The following is a 19,891-nucleotide window of genomic DNA, read 5'->3' as shown; positions in this document are numbered from 1 at the left end:
GACACGCCGACTGCCACGGTCTCCGACGATCCGAGGTACCTGTGAAAAAATTATACTCACCTTCCAGCGTCCAGAGGTACATCCAGGTCCAGAGAGATAAATCCACGTACTTGTAAAAACAAAAAAACGAACACCGATCCATACCGGACTAAGAAAGGGGTCCCATGCTTTCACATCAGACCCCTTTCTCCCGAATCCCGGGACATCACGTGACTCCTGTCACTGAAGTCCCTTCAGCCAATCAGGAAGCGCTACTTCCGTGGCGCTCACCTGATTGGTTGTGCGCTGTCTGAGCTGTCAGACAGCGCATCGCAAAGCCGCTCCATTACTTTCAATGGTGGGAACTTTGCGGGTAGCAGTGGGGTTAACCCGCGGTCAGCCGCTGACCGGCGTGTGACCTCACCGCTAGCCGCTAAGTTCCCACCATTGAATATAATGGACGGGGCTGTGCGATGCGCTTTCTGAGTTCAGACAGCGCACAGCCAATCAGGTGAGCGCAACGAAGTTGCGCTTCCTGATTGGCTATACAGACCTTTCTGTGACAGCTGTCACTGACAGGTCTCTCTGCATTCGGGGATAGGGGTCCCATGTGTCAGCATGGGACCCCTTTCAGTCCGTTTGGTCGGGTGTCCGGTTTGTTATTTTCTACAAGTACGTGGATTTATCTCTGGACCCTGGTTGAGGTGAGTATATTGATCTTTTATTTTCAGGTATCCGTGGATTCTACATGGAGAAGAGGACCGATGTCGGCGTGTGAACATAGGTAAGTATGTGTGTGTCGACGTATGAAATAAAGTTTTACTTTCACGGTGTGTGTGTCCTGTTTTTATTTGGGTATTTTTTTTCCAGTAGTACTACAGGTACCAGCGGGCCCGCTTTTCTCCCGCATGCTGGTACTTGTGGTTCTCCAAGTACCAGCTTGCGGGGGAGGCTTGCTGGGACTTGTAGTACTGCTGGAAAAAACAATATTCTTTTCATGATCACAAAAGGCTATCAGCCCCCCCATCCGCAGCCCATTGGATGGGGGGGGACAGCCTCGGGCTTCACCCCTGGCCCTTGGGTGGCTGGGGGGGGGACCCCTTGATTGAAGGGGTCCCCACTCCCCCAGGGTACCCCGGCCAGGGGTGACTAGTTGGATATTTAATGCCACGGCCGCAGGGCACGGCATAAAAGTGACCCCCGGCTGTGGCATTATCTGTCCAGCTAGTGGAGCCCGATGCTGGTGTTAAAAATACGGGGGACCCCTACGCTTTTTGTCCCCCGTATTTTTGGCACCAGCACCAGGCGCAGAGTCCGGTGCTGGTTTTAAAAATACGGGGGATCCCCTGTCAATTTTTCCCCCGCATTTTTAGAACCAGGACCAGCTCGAAGAGCCCGAGGCTGGTTATGCTTTGGAGGGGGGACCCCACGCCATTTTTTTTTAGGATTTTACCGTTCCAGCAATAAAAAAAAAAATTAAAAAAAATAATATTTTAAAAAATATATAAATAATATTTGTGCCTCCAAAAAAAAAAAAAAAGTACCTAATCCCTTCTAATATAAATAGATCTGCTATTCCCAAAAAAAAAAACACAAAAAAAAACATGTTTAAAATTTTTTTATTTGTTTTCACCCTCCAAAGTGTGGCGGATTGAAAATGACGAATTTGCTGTCTAAAAGCACTGCTGTCGAATTTCCAAACTTGAATTGAATATGCTTTGGTCGAATTGCAGCACTTATATCATTGCAGAAAAGTCTAATTTGCAAAAATTTGAATTTCAAAAAGTCGAATTTTGAAAGTCCGTTTTTTGGTCGGAAAGCACTGAATTGCATAGGCGAATTTTTTTTTTGGTCGAAAATGACCCGAAATTCGACAATTTCGGGAATTCGACCGCAATTGCATATACCCCATAATATTTGTGCCTCCAAAAAAAAAAAGTACCTAATCCCTTCTAATATAAATAGATCTGCTATTCCAAAAAAAAACCAACACAAAAAAAACATGTTTAACATTTTTTTATTTGTTTTCACCCTCCAAAGTGTGGCGGATTGAAAATGACGAATTTGCTGTCTAAAAGCACTGCTGTCGAATTTCCAAACTTGAATTGAATATGCTTTGGTCGAATTGCAGCACTTATATCATTGCAGAAAAGTCGAATTTGCAAAAATTCGAATTTCAAAAAGTCGAATTTTTAAAGTCCGTTTTTTGGTCGGAAAGCACTGAATTGCATAGGCGAATTTTTTTTTTGGTCGAAAATGACCCGAAATTCGACAATTTCGGGAATTCGACCGCAATTGCATATACCCCATGGTATATGCAATTGCGGTCGAATTCCCGAAATTGTCGAATTTCGGGTCATTTTCGACCAAAAAAAAAATTCGCCTATGCAATTCAGTGCTTTCCGACCAAAAAACGGACTTTCAAAATTTGACTTTTTGAAATTCGAATTTTTGCAAATTCGACTTTTCTGCAATGATACAAGTGCTGCAATTCGACCAAAGCATATTCAATTCAAGTTTGGAAATTCGACAGCAGTGCTTTTAGACAGCAAATTCGTCATTTTCAATCCGCCACACTTTGGAGGGTGAAAACAAATAAAAAAAATTTAAACATGTTTTTTTTTGTGTTTTTTTTGGGGGGAATAGCAGATCTATTTATATTAGAAGGGATTAGGTACTTTTTTTTTTTTTTTTTGGAGGCACAAATATTATTTATATATTTTTTAAAATATTATTATTATTTTTTTATTTTATTTTTTTGCTGGAACGGTAAAATCCTAAAAAAAAATGGCGTGGGGTCCCCCCTCCAAAGCATAACCAGCCTCGGGCTCTTCGAGCTGGTCCTGGTTCTAAAAATGCGGGGGAAAAATTGACAGGGGATCCCCCGTATTTTTAAAACCAGCACCGGGCTCTGCGCCTGGTGCTGGTGCCAAAAATACGGGGGACAAAAAGCGTAGGGGTCCCCCGTATTTTTAACACCAGCATCGGGCTCCACTAGCTGGACAGATAATGCCACAGCCGGGGGTCACTTTCATGCCGTGCCCTGCGGCCGTGGCATTAAATATCCAACTAGTCACCCCTGGCCGGGGTACCCTGGGGGAGTGGGGACCCCTTCAATCAAGGCCCCCCCCCCCCCCCAGCCACACAAGGGCCAGGGGTGAAGCCCGAGGCTGTCCCCCCCCATCCAATGGGCTGCGGTTGGGGGGGCTGATAGTCTTTTGTGATCATGAAAAGAATATTGTTTTTTCCAGCAGTACTACAAGTCCCAGCAAGCCTCCCCCGCAAGCTGGTACTTGGAGAACCACAAGTACCAGCATGCGGGAGAAAAGCGGGCCCGCTGGTACCTGTAGTACTACTGGAAAAAAAATACCCAAATAAAAACAGGACACACACACCGTGAAAGTAAAACTTTATTTCATACGTCGACACACACATACTTACCTATGTTCACACGCCGACATCGGTCCTCTTCTCCATGTAGAATCCAGGGGTACCTGAAAATAAAAGATCAATATACTCACCTCAGCCATGGTCCAGAGATAAATCCACGTACTTGTAGAAAAAAACAAAACGCAAATACCCGCTCCATGCCGGACTGAAAGGGGTCCCATGCTGACACATGAGACCCCTATCCCCGAATGCAGAGAGACCTGTCAGTGACAGCTGTCACAGAAAGGTCTCTATAGCCAATCAGGAAGCGCAACTTCGTTGCGCTCACCTGATTGGCTCTGCGCGTCTGAGCAGACAGCGCATCGCACAGCCCAGTCCATTATATTCAATGGTGGGAACTTAGCGGCTAGCGGTGAGGTCACCCGCCGGTCAGCGGCTGACCGCGGGTTAACCCCACCGCTACCCGCAAAGTTCCCACCATTGAAAGTAATGGAGCGGCTTTGCGATGCGCTGTCTGACAGCTCAGACAGCGCACAGCCAATCAGGTGAGCGCCACGGAAGTAGCGCTTCCTGATTGGCTGAAGGGACTTCAGTGACAGGAGTCACGTGATGTCCCGGGATTCGGGAGAAAGGGGTCTGATGTGAAAGCATGGGACCCCTTTCTTAGTCCGGTATGGATCGGTGTTCGTTTTTTTGTTTTGCCAAGTACGTGGATTATCTCTGGACCTGGATGTACCTCTGGACGCTGGAAGGTGAGTATAATTTTTTCACAGGTACCCTCGGATCGTCGGAGACCGTGGCAGTCGGCGTGTCAACATAGGTAAGTATGTGTGTGTCGGTAGTGTGTAATAAAGTTTTACTATCAAGGTGTCTGTGTACTGTTTTTATTTGGGTATTTTTTTCCCAGTAGTACTACAGGTACCAGCGGGCCCGTTTTTCTCCCGCATGCTGGTACTTGTGGTTCTCCAAGTACCAGCTTGCGGGGGAGGCTTGCTGGGACTTGTAGTACTACTGGAAAAAACAATATCTTTTTATTATCACAAAAGGCTATCAGCCCCCCCATCCGCAGCCCATTGGATGGGGGGGGACAGCCTCGGGCTTCACCCCTGGCCCTTGGGTGGCTGGGGGGGGGGACCCCTTGATTGTAGGGGTCCCCACTCCCCCAGGGTACCCCGGCCAGGGGTGACTAGTTGGATATTTAATGCCACGGCCGCAGGGCACGGCATAAAAGTGACCCCCGGCTGTGGCATTATCTGTCCAGCTAGTGGAGCCCGATGCTGGTGTTAAAAATACGGGGGACCCCTACTCTTTTTGTCCCCCGTATTTTTGGCACCAGGCGCAGAGCCCGGTGCTGGTTTTAAAAATACGGGGGATCGCTGCCCAATTTTTCCCCTGCATTTTTAGAACCAGGACCAGCTTGAAGAGCCCGAGGCTGGTTATGCTTTGGAGGGGGGACCCCACGCCATTTTTTTTTCTCGGGTTTTTCCCGTTTTTTAAAATCGCTGCAAAATCCGCCAAATCGGCCGATTTTCGCCCGCGATTCTGGCGAATCCGTTTTACATTGAATATGGTGAATTCCGGAAGCCACCTTCCGGAATTCACCTGTCGAATTAAAAAACGGCGAAAAATTGCTGCGATTCGCCGTGAATTGCATATACCCCTATATAACAGAGGATTAAGATGTCAGCACTACAGTGCTCATTTGGAATAGTGTATGTTATATGGAATAGTGCACATCTATTTTATGTTATTACTGATATTTTCTGTAATGCTAAAATACATAATTATATCCAATTCTTGATTATAAATTACATGTTATAATTGTGTATAAAATTGTACTTAGTAGAGGAATATGTTTGTATAACCATTTATCTGCCTCTTTCTCCATGCGTATTTATGTGCAGAGATTCATCCTGCCACCTCCTCCCCGCGATTTTATTGCTTCTCTTGTTGGGTTGAATAAAGAAGAAAAAGATTCACATGATTTGAACAACAGAATACGCGGTAATGTATTATCCATCCATCCTATATTATCCTGTTGCTGTCAGTCAATATTTAAAATGTATTTCTTGTTACCATTCTTTTAATAAAACATGTGATATTACATAATTAGGGGGGAATTTAGTTAGCAGCAGTAATTTACTGTGGGGTAAAAGAGGGTGGTATGTTTAACGCCAAGAGTTATTCAATTAGAGCACCTTTTTCTCGCCTGGTAAATTACCGTGTTAATGCAAGTTAAGCCATAGAATCTGAGATAAGTTCCTGGAACTACTATATGGGTTAACACAGTTGAATCACCTGCAAACAGTGGATTTCTTTTCGAGCCTGCTGAAAAAATCCTTGTTAACTGCTGGCTGTGGGCTGTCTTCGGGACGAATTGAATTGCCCCACTGCTTCAATTAGCCCATTGTAAATTACCACGGTTAATTGAATTCCCCACTTTAATGTTCATTGTCTTTGATCCTGCTAACCAGCACTGTGATTCCTCTATTGCAGCCAGACTGTCACATGATCCAATACTAAGGAAATATGGTACTAAAAAACATGGTCTGACCAGGTATCTGCTTACTGAGGAGGAGATGAGGGTCAATGATTATCCATTAGTAGGTCAGTTTATGCTAACCTTTTCCTAATCCTTTTATGACTCATTTCAATAAAACTGGATTGATTGATTTATATGCATAGCACACTGGGAACACCTTTGTGTTGGTGACGCCAAGCAGACATTTTGACATTTATCTAGAAATGAGTGTACCAAACCTACGCATTGGAGTTAAGGGGGGTACACACGGAGAGATCCGTGCTTAAAATCTAAGTAATCTGACTAGATTGCTTAGAACAGGGGTGGCCAACCAATCGGAGGCAAAGAGCCAGAAAAGTTCCGTTGTCAAGGGACAAGAGCCACTATCATGCGCGCGACGAAGGCGCACGCACAAAAAATGGGGGTGTGGCCTAGGTGTCACAAAGCCACGACCCCTTTTTGTGCGCACACCTTTCGGTACGACGTTTGTAGGAGTATGACCTTGTGTCATAACTCCGTTTTTAGTCATGTTGTACAGTGCCACATACATATAATTCCCCAGTACAGTACCACATACATATAAAAATGCCTCCACAGTGCCAGATACACACATGTCCCTACAGTGCCAGATACATATATGCCCCACAGTGCCAGATACATATATGCCCCACAGTGCCAGATACATATATGCCCCACAGTGCCAGATACATATATGCCCCACAGTGCCAGATACATATATGCCCCACAGTGCCAGATACATATATGCCCCACAGTGCCAGATACATATATGCCTCACAGTGCCAGATACACATGACCCCCCAGTGCCAGATACACACGTCCCTACAGTGCCAGATACATATATGCCCCACAGTGCCAGATACATATATGCCCCACAGTGCCAAATACATATATGCCCCCAGTGCCAGATACACATGTCCCCACAGTGCCAGATATGCCCCCAGTGCAGATACACATGCCCCCACAGTGCCAGATATGCCCCCAGTGCAGATATACATGCCCCCACACAGTGTGCCAGATATGCCCCCAGTGCAGATACACATGCCCCCACACAGTGTGCCAGATATGCCCCCAGCGCAGTTACACATGTCCCCACAGTGTGCCAGATATGCCCCCAGTGCAGATATACATGCCCCCACACAGTGTGCCAGATATGCCCCCAGTGCAGATACACATGCCCCCACAGTGTGCCAGATATGCCCCCAGTGCAGTTACACATGTCCCCACAGTGTGCCAGATATGCCCCCAGTGCAGTTACACATGCCCCCAATGTGCCAGATATGTCCCCAGTGCAGTTACACATGCCCCCACAGTGTGCCAGATATGCCCCCCAGTGCAGGTACACATGCCCCCACACAGTGTGCCAGATATGCCCCCAGTGCAGATACACATGCCCCCAATGTGCCAGATATGCCCCCAGTGCAGATACACATGCCCCCACACAGTGTGCCAGATATGACCCCAGTGCATTTACACATGTCCCCACAGTGTGCCAGATATGTCCCCAGTGCAGATACACATGCCCCCACACAGTGTGCCAGATATGTCCCCAGTGCAGTTACACATGTCCCCACAGTGTGCCAGATATGCCCCCAGTGCAGATACACATGCCCCCACACAGTGTGCCAGATATGCCCCCAGTGCAGTTACACATGTCCCCACAGTGTGCCAGATATGTCCCCAGTGCAGTTACACATGTCCCCACAGTGTGCCAGATATGCCCCCAGTGCAGTTACACATGTCCCCACAGTGTGCCAGATATGTCCCCAGTGCAGTTACACATGTCCCCACAGTGTGCCAGATATGCCCCCAGTGCAGATACACATGCCCCCACAGTGTGCCAGATATGCCCCCAGTGCAGATACACATGCCCCCACACAGTGTGCCAGATATGCCCCCAGTGCAGATACACATGCTCCCACACAGTGTGCCAGATATGCCCCCAGTGCAGTTACACATGTCCCCACAGTGTGCCAGATATGCCCCCAGTGCAGATACACATGCCCCCACAGTGTGCCAGATATGCCCCCAGTGCAGATACACATGCCCCCACACAGTGTGCCAGATATGCCCCCAGTGCAGATACACATGCTCCCACACAGTGTGCCAGATATGTCCCCAGTGCAGTTACACATGTCCCCACAGTGTGCCAGATATGCCCCCAGTGCAGATACACATGCCCCCACAGTGTGCCAGATATGCCCCCAGTGCAGATACACATGCCCCCACACAGTGTGCCAGATATGCCCCCAGTGCAGATACACATGCTCCCACACAGTGTGCCAGATATGCCCCCAGTGCAGATACACATGCCCCCACACAGTGTGCCAGATATGCCCCCAGTGCAGATACACATGCTCCCACACAGTGTGCCAGATATGCCCCCAGTGCAGTTACACATGTCCCCACAGTGTGCCAGATATGCTCCCAGTGCAGTTACACATGCCCCCACAGTGTGCAGATATGCCCCCAGTGCAGATACACATACCCCCAATGTGCCAGATATGCCCCCAGTGCAGATACACATGCCCCCACACAGTGTGCCAGATATGTCCCCAGTGCAGTTACACATGTCCCCACAGTGTGCCAGATATGCCCCCAGTGCAGTTACACATGCCCCCACAGTGTGCCAGATATGCCCCCCAGTGCAGGTACACATGCCCCCACACAGTGTGCAGATATGCCCCCAGTGCAGATACACATGCCCCCAATGTGCCAGATATGCCCCCAGTGCAGATACACTTGCCCCCACAGTGTGCCAGATATGCCCCCCAGTGCAGGTACACATGCCCCCACACAGTGTGCAGATATGCCCCCAGTGCAGATACACATGCCCCCAATGTGCCAGATATGCCCCCAGTGCAGATACACATGCCCCCACACAGTGTGCCAGATATGCCCCCAGTGCAGTTACACATGTCCCCACAGTGTGCCAGATATGCCCCCAGTGCAGGTACACATGTCCCCACAGTGTGCCAGATATGCCCCCCAGTTCAGGTACACATGCCCCCACACAGTGTGCAGATATGCCCCCAGTGCAGATACACATGCCCCCAATGTGCCAGATATGCCCCCAGTGCAGTTACACATGTCCCCACAGTGTGCCAGATATGCCCCCCAGTGCAGGTACACATGCCCCCACAGTGTGCCAGATATGCCCCCAGTGCAGTTACACATGTCCCCACAGTGTGCCAGATATGCCCCCAGTGCATATACACATGCCCCCAATGTGCCAGATATGTCCCCAGTGCAGTTACACATGTCCCCACAGTGTGCCAGATATGCCCCCCAGTGCAGATACACATGCCCCTACAGTGTGCCAGATATGCCCCCAGTGCAGATACACATGCCCCCACACAGTGTGCCAGATATGCCCCCAGTGCAGATACACATGCTCCCACACAGTGTGCCAGATATGCCCCCAGTGCAGATACACATGCCCCCACACAGTGTGCCAGATATGCCCCCAGTGCAGATACACATGCTCCCACACAGTGTGCCAGATATGCCCCCAGTGCAGTTACACATGTCCCCACAGTGTGCCAGATATGCTCCCAGTGCAGTTACACATGCCCCCACAGTGTGCAGATATGCCCCCAGTGCAGATACACATACCCCCAATGTGCCAGATATGCCCCCAGTGCAGATACACATGCCCCCACACAGTGTGCCAGATATGTCCCCAGTGCAGTTACACATGTCCCCACAGTGTGCCAGATATGCCCCCAGTGCAGTTACACATGTCCCCACAGTGTGCCAGATATGCCCCCAGTGCAGATACACATGCTCCCACAGTGTGCCAGATATGCCCCCAGTGCAGATACACATGTCCCCACAGTGTGCCAGATATCCCCCCAGTGCAGATACACATGTCCCCACAGTGTGCCAGATATGTCCCCAGTGCAGATACACATGTCCCCACAGTGTGCCAGATATCCCCCAGTGCAGATACACATGTCCCCACAGTGTGCCAGATATGCCCCCAGTGCAGTTACACATGTCCCCACAGTGTGCCAGATATGTCCCCAGTGCAGTTACACATGTCCCCACAGTGTGCCAGATATGCCCCCAGTGCAGTTACAAATGTCCCCACAGTGTGCCAGATATCCCCCCAGTGCAGATACACATGTCCCCACAGTGTGCCAGATATCCCCCAGTGCAGATACACATGCCCCCACACAGTGTGCCAGATATGCCCCCAGTGCAGATACACATGCTCCCACACAGTGTGCCAGATATGCCCCCAGTGCAGATACACATGCCCCCACACAGTGTGCCAGATATGCCCCCAGTGCAGATACACATGCTCCCACACAGTGTGCCAGATATGTCCCCAGTGCAGTTACACATGTCCCCACAGTGTGCCAGATATGCCCCCAGTGCAGATACACATGCCCCCACAGTGTGCCAGATATGCCCCCAGTGCAGATACACATGCCCCCACACAGTGTGCCAGATATGCCCCCAGTGCAGATACACATGCTCCCACACAGTGTGCCAGATATGCCCCCAGTGCAGATACACATGCCCCCACACAGTGTGCCAGATATGCCCCCAGTGCAGATACACATGCTCCCACACAGTGTGCCAGATATGCCCCCAGTGCAGTTACACATGTCCCCACAGTGTGCCAGATATGCTCCCAGTGCAGTTACACATGCCCCCACAGTGTGCAGATATGCCCCCAGTGCAGATACACATACCCCCAATGTGCCAGATATGCCCCCAGTGCAGATACACATGCCCCCACACAGTGTGCCAGATATGTCCCCAGTGCAGTTACACATGTCCCCACAGTGTGCCAGATATGCCCCCAGTGCAGTTACACATGCCCCCACAGTGTGCCAGATATGCCCCCCAGTGCAGGTACACATGCCCCCACACAGTGTGCAGATATGCCCCCAGTGCAGATACACATGCCCCCAATGTGCCAGATATGCCCCCAGTGCAGATACACTTGCCCCCACAGTGTGCCAGATATGCCCCCCAGTGCAGGTACACATGCCCCCACACAGTGTGCAGATATGCCCCCAGTGCAGATACACATGCCCCCAATGTGCCAGATATGCCCCCAGTGCAGATACACATGCCCCCACACAGTGTGCCAGATATGCCCCCAGTGCAGTTACACATGTCCCCACAGTGTGCCAGATATGCCCCCAGTGCAGGTACACATGTCCCCACAGTGTGCCAGATATGCCCCCCAGTTCAGGTACACATGCCCCCACACAGTGTGCAGATATGCCCCCAGTGCAGATACACATGCCCCCAATGTGCCAGATATGCCCCCAGTGCAGTTACACATGTCCCCACAGTGTGCCAGATATGCCCCCCAGTGCAGGTACACATGCCCCCACAGTGTGCCAGATATGCCCCCAGTGCAGTTACACATGTCCCCACAGTGTGCCAGATATGCCCCCAGTGCATATACACATGCCCCCAATGTGCCAGATATGTCCCCAGTGCAGTTACACATGTCCCCACAGTGTGCCAGATATGCCCCCCAGTGCAGATACACATGCCCCTACAGTGTGCCAGATATGCCCCCAGTGCAGATACACATGCCCCCACACAGTGTGCCAGATATGCCCCCCAGTGCAGTTACACATGTCCCCACAGTGTGCCAGATATGTCCCCAGTGCAGTTACACATGTCCCCACAGTGTGCCAGATATGCCCCCAGTGCAGTTACAAATGTCCCCACAGTGTGCCAGATATGTCCCCAGTGCAGATACACATGTCCCCACAGTGTGCCAGATATCCCCCAGTGCAGATACACATGTCCCCACAGTGTGCCAGATATGTCCCCAGTGCAGATACACATGCCCCCACACAGTGTGCCAGATATGCCCCCAGTGCAGATACACATGCTCCCACACAGTGTGCCAGATATGCCCCCAGTGCAGTTACACATGTCCCCACAGTGTGCCAGATATGCCCCCAGTGCAGTTACACATGTCCCCACAGTGTGCCAGATATGCCCCCAGTGCAGATACACATGCTCCCACAGTGTGCCAGATATGCCCCCAGTGCAGATACACATGTCCCCACAGTGTGCCAGATATCCCCCCAGTGCAGATACACATGTCCCCACAGTGTGCCAGATATGTCCCCAGTGCAGATACACATGTCCCCACAGTGTGCCAGATATCCCCCAGTGCAGATACACATGTCCCCACAGTGTGCCAGATATGCCCCCAGTGCAGTTACACATGTCCCCACAGTGTGCCAGATATGTCCCCAGTGCAGTTACACATGTCCCCACAGTGTGCCAGATATGCCCCCAGTGCAGTTACAAATGTCCCCACAGTGTGCCAGATATCCCCCAGTGCAGATACACATGCCCCCACACAGTGTGCCAGATATGCCCCCAGTGCAGATACACATGCTCCCACACAGTGTGCCAGATATGCCCCCAGTGCATATACACATGCCCCCACACAGTGTGCCAGATATGCCCCCAGTGCAGATACACATGCTCCCACACAGTGTGCCAGATATGCCCCCAGTGCAGTTACACATGTCCCCACAGTGTGCCAGATATGCTCCCAGTGCAGTTACACATGCCCCCACAGTGTGCAGATATGCCCCCAGTGCAGATACACATACCCCCAATGTGCCAGATATGCCCCCAGTGCAGATACACATGCCCCCACACAGTGTGCCAGATATGTCCCCAGTGCAGTTACACATGTCCCCACAGTGTGCCAGATATGCCCCCAGTGCAGTTACACATGCCCCCACAGTGTGCCAGATATGCCCCCAGTGCAGTTACACATGTCCCCACAGTGTGCCAGATATGCCCCCCAGTGCAGGTACACATGCCCCCACACAGTGTGCCAGATATGCCCCCAGTGCAGATACACATGCCCCCAATGTGCCAGATATGCCACCAGTGCAGATACACATGCCCCCACAGTGTGCACCCCCACCCCCCGCAAGTGCTGCTCACCGCGCTGCTGCTGTGAGCGGAGGAGAACGCAGCGCGCGCCTCTCCTACCCCTTTGTCTCCGTCGGCGGTGTCTATCTGAAATTCGGCGCTGGCCCGTGACCCAATCAGGAGCCTCCGCTGCTGCCGGTCCACGAGCTCTGATTGGCTCTTGGGCCGGCGCCGAATTTCAGATAGACACCGCCGCCGGAGACCTTAGAAGTCTGTGCGCCCGTCTCGGCTGTGTCAGTGTGTGCGCGCACTGTGTGAGGCAGCGGTGGCCAGGAGCGAATTGACTCGAGCCGCATGCGGTGGATGAAAGAGCCGCATGCGGCTCGAGAGCCGCGGGTTGGCCACCGCTGCCTTAGAAGTTAAGCACGGCTCTCTCGTGTGTATGCCCCCCCAGCGATAGCGATGCGCGGCCCCTCGCTTTGCTATTGCCGGTGCTAGATTTGCACACATTGGGGGTAATTCCGAGTTGATCGCAGCATCAAATTTGTTAGCAGTTGGGCAAAACCATTTGCACTGCAGGTGTGGCAGATATAACATTTGCAGAGAGAGTTAGATTTGGGTGGGGTGTGTTCAAACTGAAATCTAATTTGCAGTGTAAAAATAAAGCAGCCAGTATTTACCCTGCACAGAAACAAAATAACCCACCGAAATCTAACTCTCTCTGCCAATGTTATATCTGCCCCCCCTGCAGTGCAACATGGTTTTACCCAACTGCTAACAAATTTGATGCTGCGATCAACTCGGAATTACTTCCATTGTGCTGTGCTGAGTGGGAGAGAGAAGTGTGCCGAGCAGCCTGTGCTAGATCGCTCAGCACACATCTCTCCTAGTGTGTACTTGCCTTTTAGCTTCACCCATTAGTGTGTAGACATCCCGATTCCAGTCATTTGCTGATACTTAAAGTGCAATTGTTATTTTGTTAACCGAGTCAGTAGTGTGTAATGAATTGTTGTGCTGCATTGTTGTATATGCTGATTAAGCTTGTAGAATGATTTACAGTGTATAGATGACTAATACTTTCTTTTTCTCTAACGTCCTAAGTGGATGCTGGGGACTCCGTAAGGACCATGGGGATTAGCGGCTCCGCAGGAGACTGGGCACAACTATAAAGAAAGCTTTTAGACTACTGGTGTGCACTGGCTCCTCCCACTAAGACCCTCCTCCAGACCTCAGTTAGATTCTTGTGCCCGGCCGAGCTGGATGCACACTAGGGGCTCTCCTGAGCACCTAGAAAGAAAGTATATTTAGGTTTTTTATTTTCAGTGAGATCTGCTGGCAACAGACTCACTGCAACGAGGGACTAAGGGGAGAAGAAGCGAACCTACCTAACAGGTGGTAGTTTGGGCTTCTTAGGCTACTGGACACCATTAGCTCCAGAGGGATCGACCGCAGGACCCGACCTTGGTGTTCGTTCCCGGAGCCGCGCCGCCGTCCCCCTTACAGAACCAGAAGCACGAAGAAGGTCCGGAAAATCGGCGGCAGAAGACTTCAGTCTTCACCAAGGTAGCGCACAGCACTGCAGCTGTGCGCCATTGCTCCTCATGTACACCTCATACTTCGGTCACTGATGTGTGCAGGGCGCTGGGGGGGGGGGGCGCCCTGAGGGCAATAAATAACACCTTGGCTGGCAAAATATACATCATATATAGTCCCAGAGGCTATATAGATGTAAAATTACCCCTGCCAGTATCACAGAAAAAGCGGGAGAAAGTCCGCCGAAAAGGGGGCGGGGCTTCTCAGCACACTGGCGCCATTTTTCCCTCACAGTTCCGCTGGAAGGAAGCTCCCTGGCTCTCCCCTGCAGTCTGAGAATACTACAGAAGGGTAAAAAAGAGAGGGGGGGCACTAAATTTAGGCGCAGTATAGATATATATATATATGTAATATATATAAAAAAGCAGCTATAGGGAAAACACTCATTGATAGTGGGATCCCAGTGTTATATAGCGCTCTGGTGTGTGCTGGCATACTCTCTCTCTGTCTCCCCAAAGGGCTTTGTGGGGTCCTGTCCTCTGTCAGAGCATTCCCTGTGTGTTTGCGGTGTGTCGGTACAGCTGTGTCGACATGTTTGATGAGGAGGCTTATGTGGAGGCGGAGCAGATGCCTGTAAATGTGATGTCACCCCCTGCGGGGTCGACACCTGAGTGGATGGTGCTGTGGAAGGAATTACGTGATAGTGTCGACTCCTTACATAAAAGGTTTTACGACATACCTAATGTGGGACAGCCGGCTTCTCAGCCTGTGCCTGCCCAGGCGTCTCAAAAACCATCAGGGGCTCTAAAACGCCCGCTACCTCAGATGGTTGACACAGATGTCAACACGGATACTGACTCCAGTGTCGACGACGAAGAGACTAATGTAACTTCCAGTAGGGCCACACGTTACATGATTGAGGCAATGAAAAATGTGTTGCACATTTCTGATGTTACCCCCGGTACCACAAAAAAGGGTATAATGTTTGGAGAGAAAAAACTACCAGTAGCTTTTCCTCCATCTGAAGAGTTAAATGAAGTGTGTGAAGAAGCGTGGGCTTCCCCTGATAAAAAGATGGTAATTTCTAAGAGGTTACTAATGGCGTACCCTTTCCCGCCAGAGGATAGGTCACGCTGGGAAACATCCCCTAGGGTAGATAAAGCGCTCACACGCTTGTCAAAGAAGGTGGCACTACCGTCTCCGGATACGGCCGCCCTGAAGGAATCTGCTGATAGAAAGGAAGGGAGTTTCTCTAACGTCCTAGTGGATGCTGGGGACTCCGTCAGGACCATGGGGATTAGCGGCTCCGCAGGAGACAGGGCACAAAAATAAAGCTTTAGGATCAGGTGGTGTGCACTGGCTCCTCCCCCTATGACCCTCCTCCAAGCCTCAGTTAGGTTTTTGTGCCCGTCCGAGCAGGGTGCAATCTAGGTGGCTCTCCTAAAGAGCTGCTTAGAAAAAGTTTTTAGGTTTTTTATTTTCAGTGAGTCCTGCTGGCAACAGGCTCACTGCATCGAGGGACTTAGGGGAGAGAAGTCAACTCACCTGCGTGCAGGATGGATTGGCTTCTTAGGCTACTGGACACCATTAGCTCCAGAGGGATCGAACACAGGCCCAGCCATGGAGTCCGGTCCCGGAGCCGCGCCGCCGACCCCCCTTGCAGATGCCGAAGATGGAAGGTCCAGAGCAGGCGGCAGAAGACTTTTCAGTCTTCCTGAGGTAGCGCACAGCACTGCAGCTGTGCGCCATTGTTGTCAGCACACTTCACACAGCGGTCACGGAGGGTGCAGGGCGCTGGGGGGGCGCCCTGGGCAGCAATGTATAATACCTTTTTATGGCTAAAAAATACATCACATATAGCCCTTGAGGCTATATGGATGTATTTAACCCCTGCCAGATCTCACAAACTCCGGAGAAGAGCCCGCCGAAATAGGGGGCGGGGCTTATTCTCCTCAGCACACAGCGCCATTTTCCTGCTCAGCTCCGCTGTGAGGAAGGCTCCCAGGACTCTCCCCTGCACTGCACTACAGAAACAGGGTAAAACAGAGAGGGGGGGCACTTTTTTTGGCGATATTACTATAAGCTGCTATAAGGATACAACACTTATATAGGGTTGTTCCCATATATATTATAGCGCTTGGGTGTGTGCTGGCAAACTCTCCCTCTGTCTCCCCAAAGGGCTAGTGGGGTCCTGTCTTCAATAGAGCATTCCCTGTGTGTCTGCTGTGTGTCGGTACGTGTGTGTCGACATGTATGAGGACGATGTTGGTGTGGAGGCAGAGCAATTGCCGGTAATGGTGATGTCACCCCCCAGGGAGTCGACACCGGAATGGATGGCTTTGTTTATGGAATTACGTGATAATGTCAGCACATTACAAAAATCAGTTGACGACATGAGACGGCCGGCAAACCAGTTAGTACCTGCCCAGGCGTCTCAGACACCGTCAGGGGCTGTAAAACGCCCTTTACCTCAGTCGGTCGACACAGACCCAGACACGGACACTGAATCTAGTGTCGACGGTGAAGAAACAAACGTATTTTCCAGTAGGGCCACACGTTATATGATCACGGCAATGAAGGAGGCTTTGCATATCTCTGATACTACAAGTACCACAAAAAGGGGTATTATGTGGGGGGTGAAAAAACTACCTGTAGTTTTTCCTGAATCAGAGGAATTGAATGATGTGATGAAGCGTGGGTTAACCCAGATAGAAAAGTGCTAATTTCAAAAAAGTTATTGGCATTATACCCTTTCCCGCCAGAGGTTAGGGCGCGCTGGGAAACACCCCCTAAGGTGGATAAGGCGCTCACACGCTTATCAAAACAAGTGGCGTTACCGTCTCCTGATACGGCCGCCCTCAAGGATCCAGCTGATAGGAGGCTGGAAACTACCCTAAAAAGTATATACACACATACTGGTGTTATACTGCGACCAGCCATCGCCTCAGCCTGGATGTGCAGTGCTGGGGTGGTCTGGTCGGATTCCCTGACTGAAAATATTGATACCCTGGATAGGGACAGTATTTTACAGACTTTAGAGCAATTAAAGGATGCTTTTCTTTATATGCGAGATGCTCAGAGGGATATTTGCACTCTGGCATCGAGAGTAAGTGCGATGTCCATATCTGCCAGAAGAAGTTTATGGACACGACAGTGGTCAGGTGATGCGGATTCCAAACGGCATATGGAAGTATTGCCGTATAAAGGGGAGGAATTATTTGGCGTCGGTCTATCGGATTTGGTGGCCACGGCAACTGCCGGGAAATCCACCTTTTTACCTCAGACCCCCTCCCAACAGAAAAAGACACCGTCTTTTCAGCCGCAGTCCTTTCGGTCCTATAAGAAGCGGGCAAAAGGACAGTCATATCTGCCCCGAGGCAGAGGAAAGGGTAAGAGAGGGCAGCAAGCAGCTCCTTCCCAGGAACAGAAGCCCTCCGCGGGTTCTGCAAAGCCCTCAGCATGACGCTGGGGCTTTACAAGCGGACTCAGGAACGGTGGGGGGTCGACTCAAGAATTTCAGCGCGCAGTGGGCTTGCTCACAGGTGGACCCCTGGATCCTGCAGGTAGTATCTCAGGGTTACAGGTTGGAATTCGAGAAGTCTCCCCCTCGCCGGTTCCTAAAGTCTGCTTTGCCAACGTCTCCCTCAGACAGGGCGACGGTATTGGAAGCCATTCACAAGCTGTTTTCTCAGCAGGTGATAGTCAAGGTACCCCTCCTACAACAGGAAAAGGGGTATTACTCCACGCTATTTGTGGTACCGAAGCCGGACGGCTCGGTAAGACCTATTCTAAATCTGAAATCTTTGAACCTGTACATACAAAAATTCAAGTTCAAGATGGAATCACTCAGAGCAGTGATAGCGAATCTGGAAGAAGGGGACTTTATGGTGTCCCTGGACATAAAAGATGCTTACCTGCATGTCCCAATTTGCCCTTCACATCAAGGGTACCTCAGGTTCGTGGTGCAAAACTGTCATTATCAGTTTCAGACGCTGCCGTTTGGATTGTCCACGGCACCTCGGGTCTTTACCAAGGTAATGGCCGAAATGATGATTCTTCTGCGAAGAAGAGGCGTATTAATTATCCCTTACTTGGACGATCTCCTGATAAGGGCAAGGTCCAGAGAACAGCTGGAGGACGGAGTAGCACTAACCCAAGTAGTGCTGCAACAACACTGGTGGATTCTGAATTTTCCAAAATCTCAGTTGACCCCGACAACACGTCTGCTGTTCCTGGGAATGATTCTGGACACGGTTCAGAAAAAGGTGTTTCTTCCGGAGGAGAAAGCCAAGGAGTTATCCGAACTTGTCAGGAACCTCCTAAAACCAGGAAAAGTGTCTGTGCATCAATGCACAAGAGTCCTGGGAAAGATGGTGGCTTCTTACGAAGCAATCCCATTCGGCAGATTCCACGCACGAACTTTTCAGTGGGATCTGCTGGACAAATGGTCCGGATCGCATCTGCAGATGCATCAGCGGATAACCTTATCGCCACGGACAAGGGTGTCTCTTCTGTGGTGGTTGCAGAGTGCTCATCTGTTAGAAGGCCGCAGATTCGGCATACAGGACTGGGTCCTGGTGACCACGGATGCCAGTCTGAGAGGCTGGGGAGCGGTCACACAGGGAAGAAACTTCCAGGGAGTATGGTCAAGCCTGGAGATGTCTCTTCACATAAATATACTGGAGCTAAGAGCGATTTACAATGCTCTAAGCCTGGCAAAACCCCTGCTTCAGGGTCAGCCGGTGTTGATCCAGTCGGACAACATCACGGCAGTCGCCCACGTAAACAGACAGGGCGGCACAAGAAGCAGGAGAGCAATGGCAGAAGCTGCAAGGATTCTTCGCTGGGCGGAAGATCATGTGATAGCACTGTCAGCAGTGTTCATTCCGGGAGTGGACAACTGGGAAGCAGACTTCCTCAGCAGACACGATCTATACCCGGGAGAGTGGGGACTTCATCCAGAAGTCTTCCACATGATTGTGAACCGTTGGGAAAAACCAAAGGTGGATATGATGGCGTCTCGCCTCAACAAAAAACTGGACAGGTATTGCGCCAGGTCAAGAGACCCTCAGGCAATAGCTGTGGACGCTCTGGTAACACCGTGGGTGTTCCAGTCAGTGTATGTGTTTCCTCCTCTGCCTCTCATACCCAAAGTACTGAGAATTATACGGCAAAGGGGGAGTAAGAACGATACTCGTGGCTCCGGATTGACCAAGAAGAACTTGGTACCCGGAACTTCAGGAGATGCTCACGGAAAATCCGTGGCCTCTACCTCTAAGACGGGACCTGATTCAGCAAGGACCGTGTCTATTCCAAGACTTACCGCGGCTGCGTTTGACGGCGTGGCGGTTGAACGCCGAATTCTAAAGGAAAAAGGCATTCCAGAAGAGGTCATTCCTACACTGGTTAAAGCCAGGAAGGAGGTGACTGCACAACATTATCACCGCATTTGGAGAAAATATGTTGCGTGGTGTGAGGCCAGGAAGGCCCCCACGGAGGAATTTCAATTGGGTCGATTCCTACATTTCCTGCAAACAGGATTGTCTATGGGCCTCAAGTTGGGGTCCATTA

At 50.7% G+C, this 19,891-nt stretch overlaps 1 protein-coding gene across 8 annotated transcripts in view; it reads left to right on the top strand.

Moving 5' to 3' along the window:
• The window catches only part of REXO5 (RNA exonuclease 5), a 158,680-nt gene that overhangs the window by 40,389 nt on the left and 98,400 nt on the right, over nt 1-19,891 (top strand). For 7 of the 8 annotated variants that reach the window (XR_010182084.1, XM_063934430.1, XM_063934429.1 and 4 more), the window contains 2 exons: nt 5,274-5,373; nt 5,866-5,976. Coding sequence is in view for 7 of the 8 variants with exons in the window: in XM_063934430.1 (XP_063790500.1) it covers nt 5,274-5,373; nt 5,866-5,976 (211 nt within the window). In the remaining variant the exon portion in view is untranslated. The remainder of the gene's footprint in view (nt 1-5,273; nt 5,374-5,865; nt 5,977-19,891) is intronic. The other variant, XM_063934433.1, reaches the window with a different exon arrangement.

The sequence above is a fragment of the Pseudophryne corroboree genome, chromosome 7 (genome assembly GCF_028390025.1).
Source record: "Pseudophryne corroboree isolate aPseCor3 chromosome 7, aPseCor3.hap2, whole genome shotgun sequence".
NCBI classification, from domain to species: Eukaryota; Metazoa; Chordata; class Amphibia; order Anura; family Myobatrachidae; genus Pseudophryne; species Pseudophryne corroboree.
This window is presented reverse-complemented; position numbering and strand designations above follow the sequence as displayed.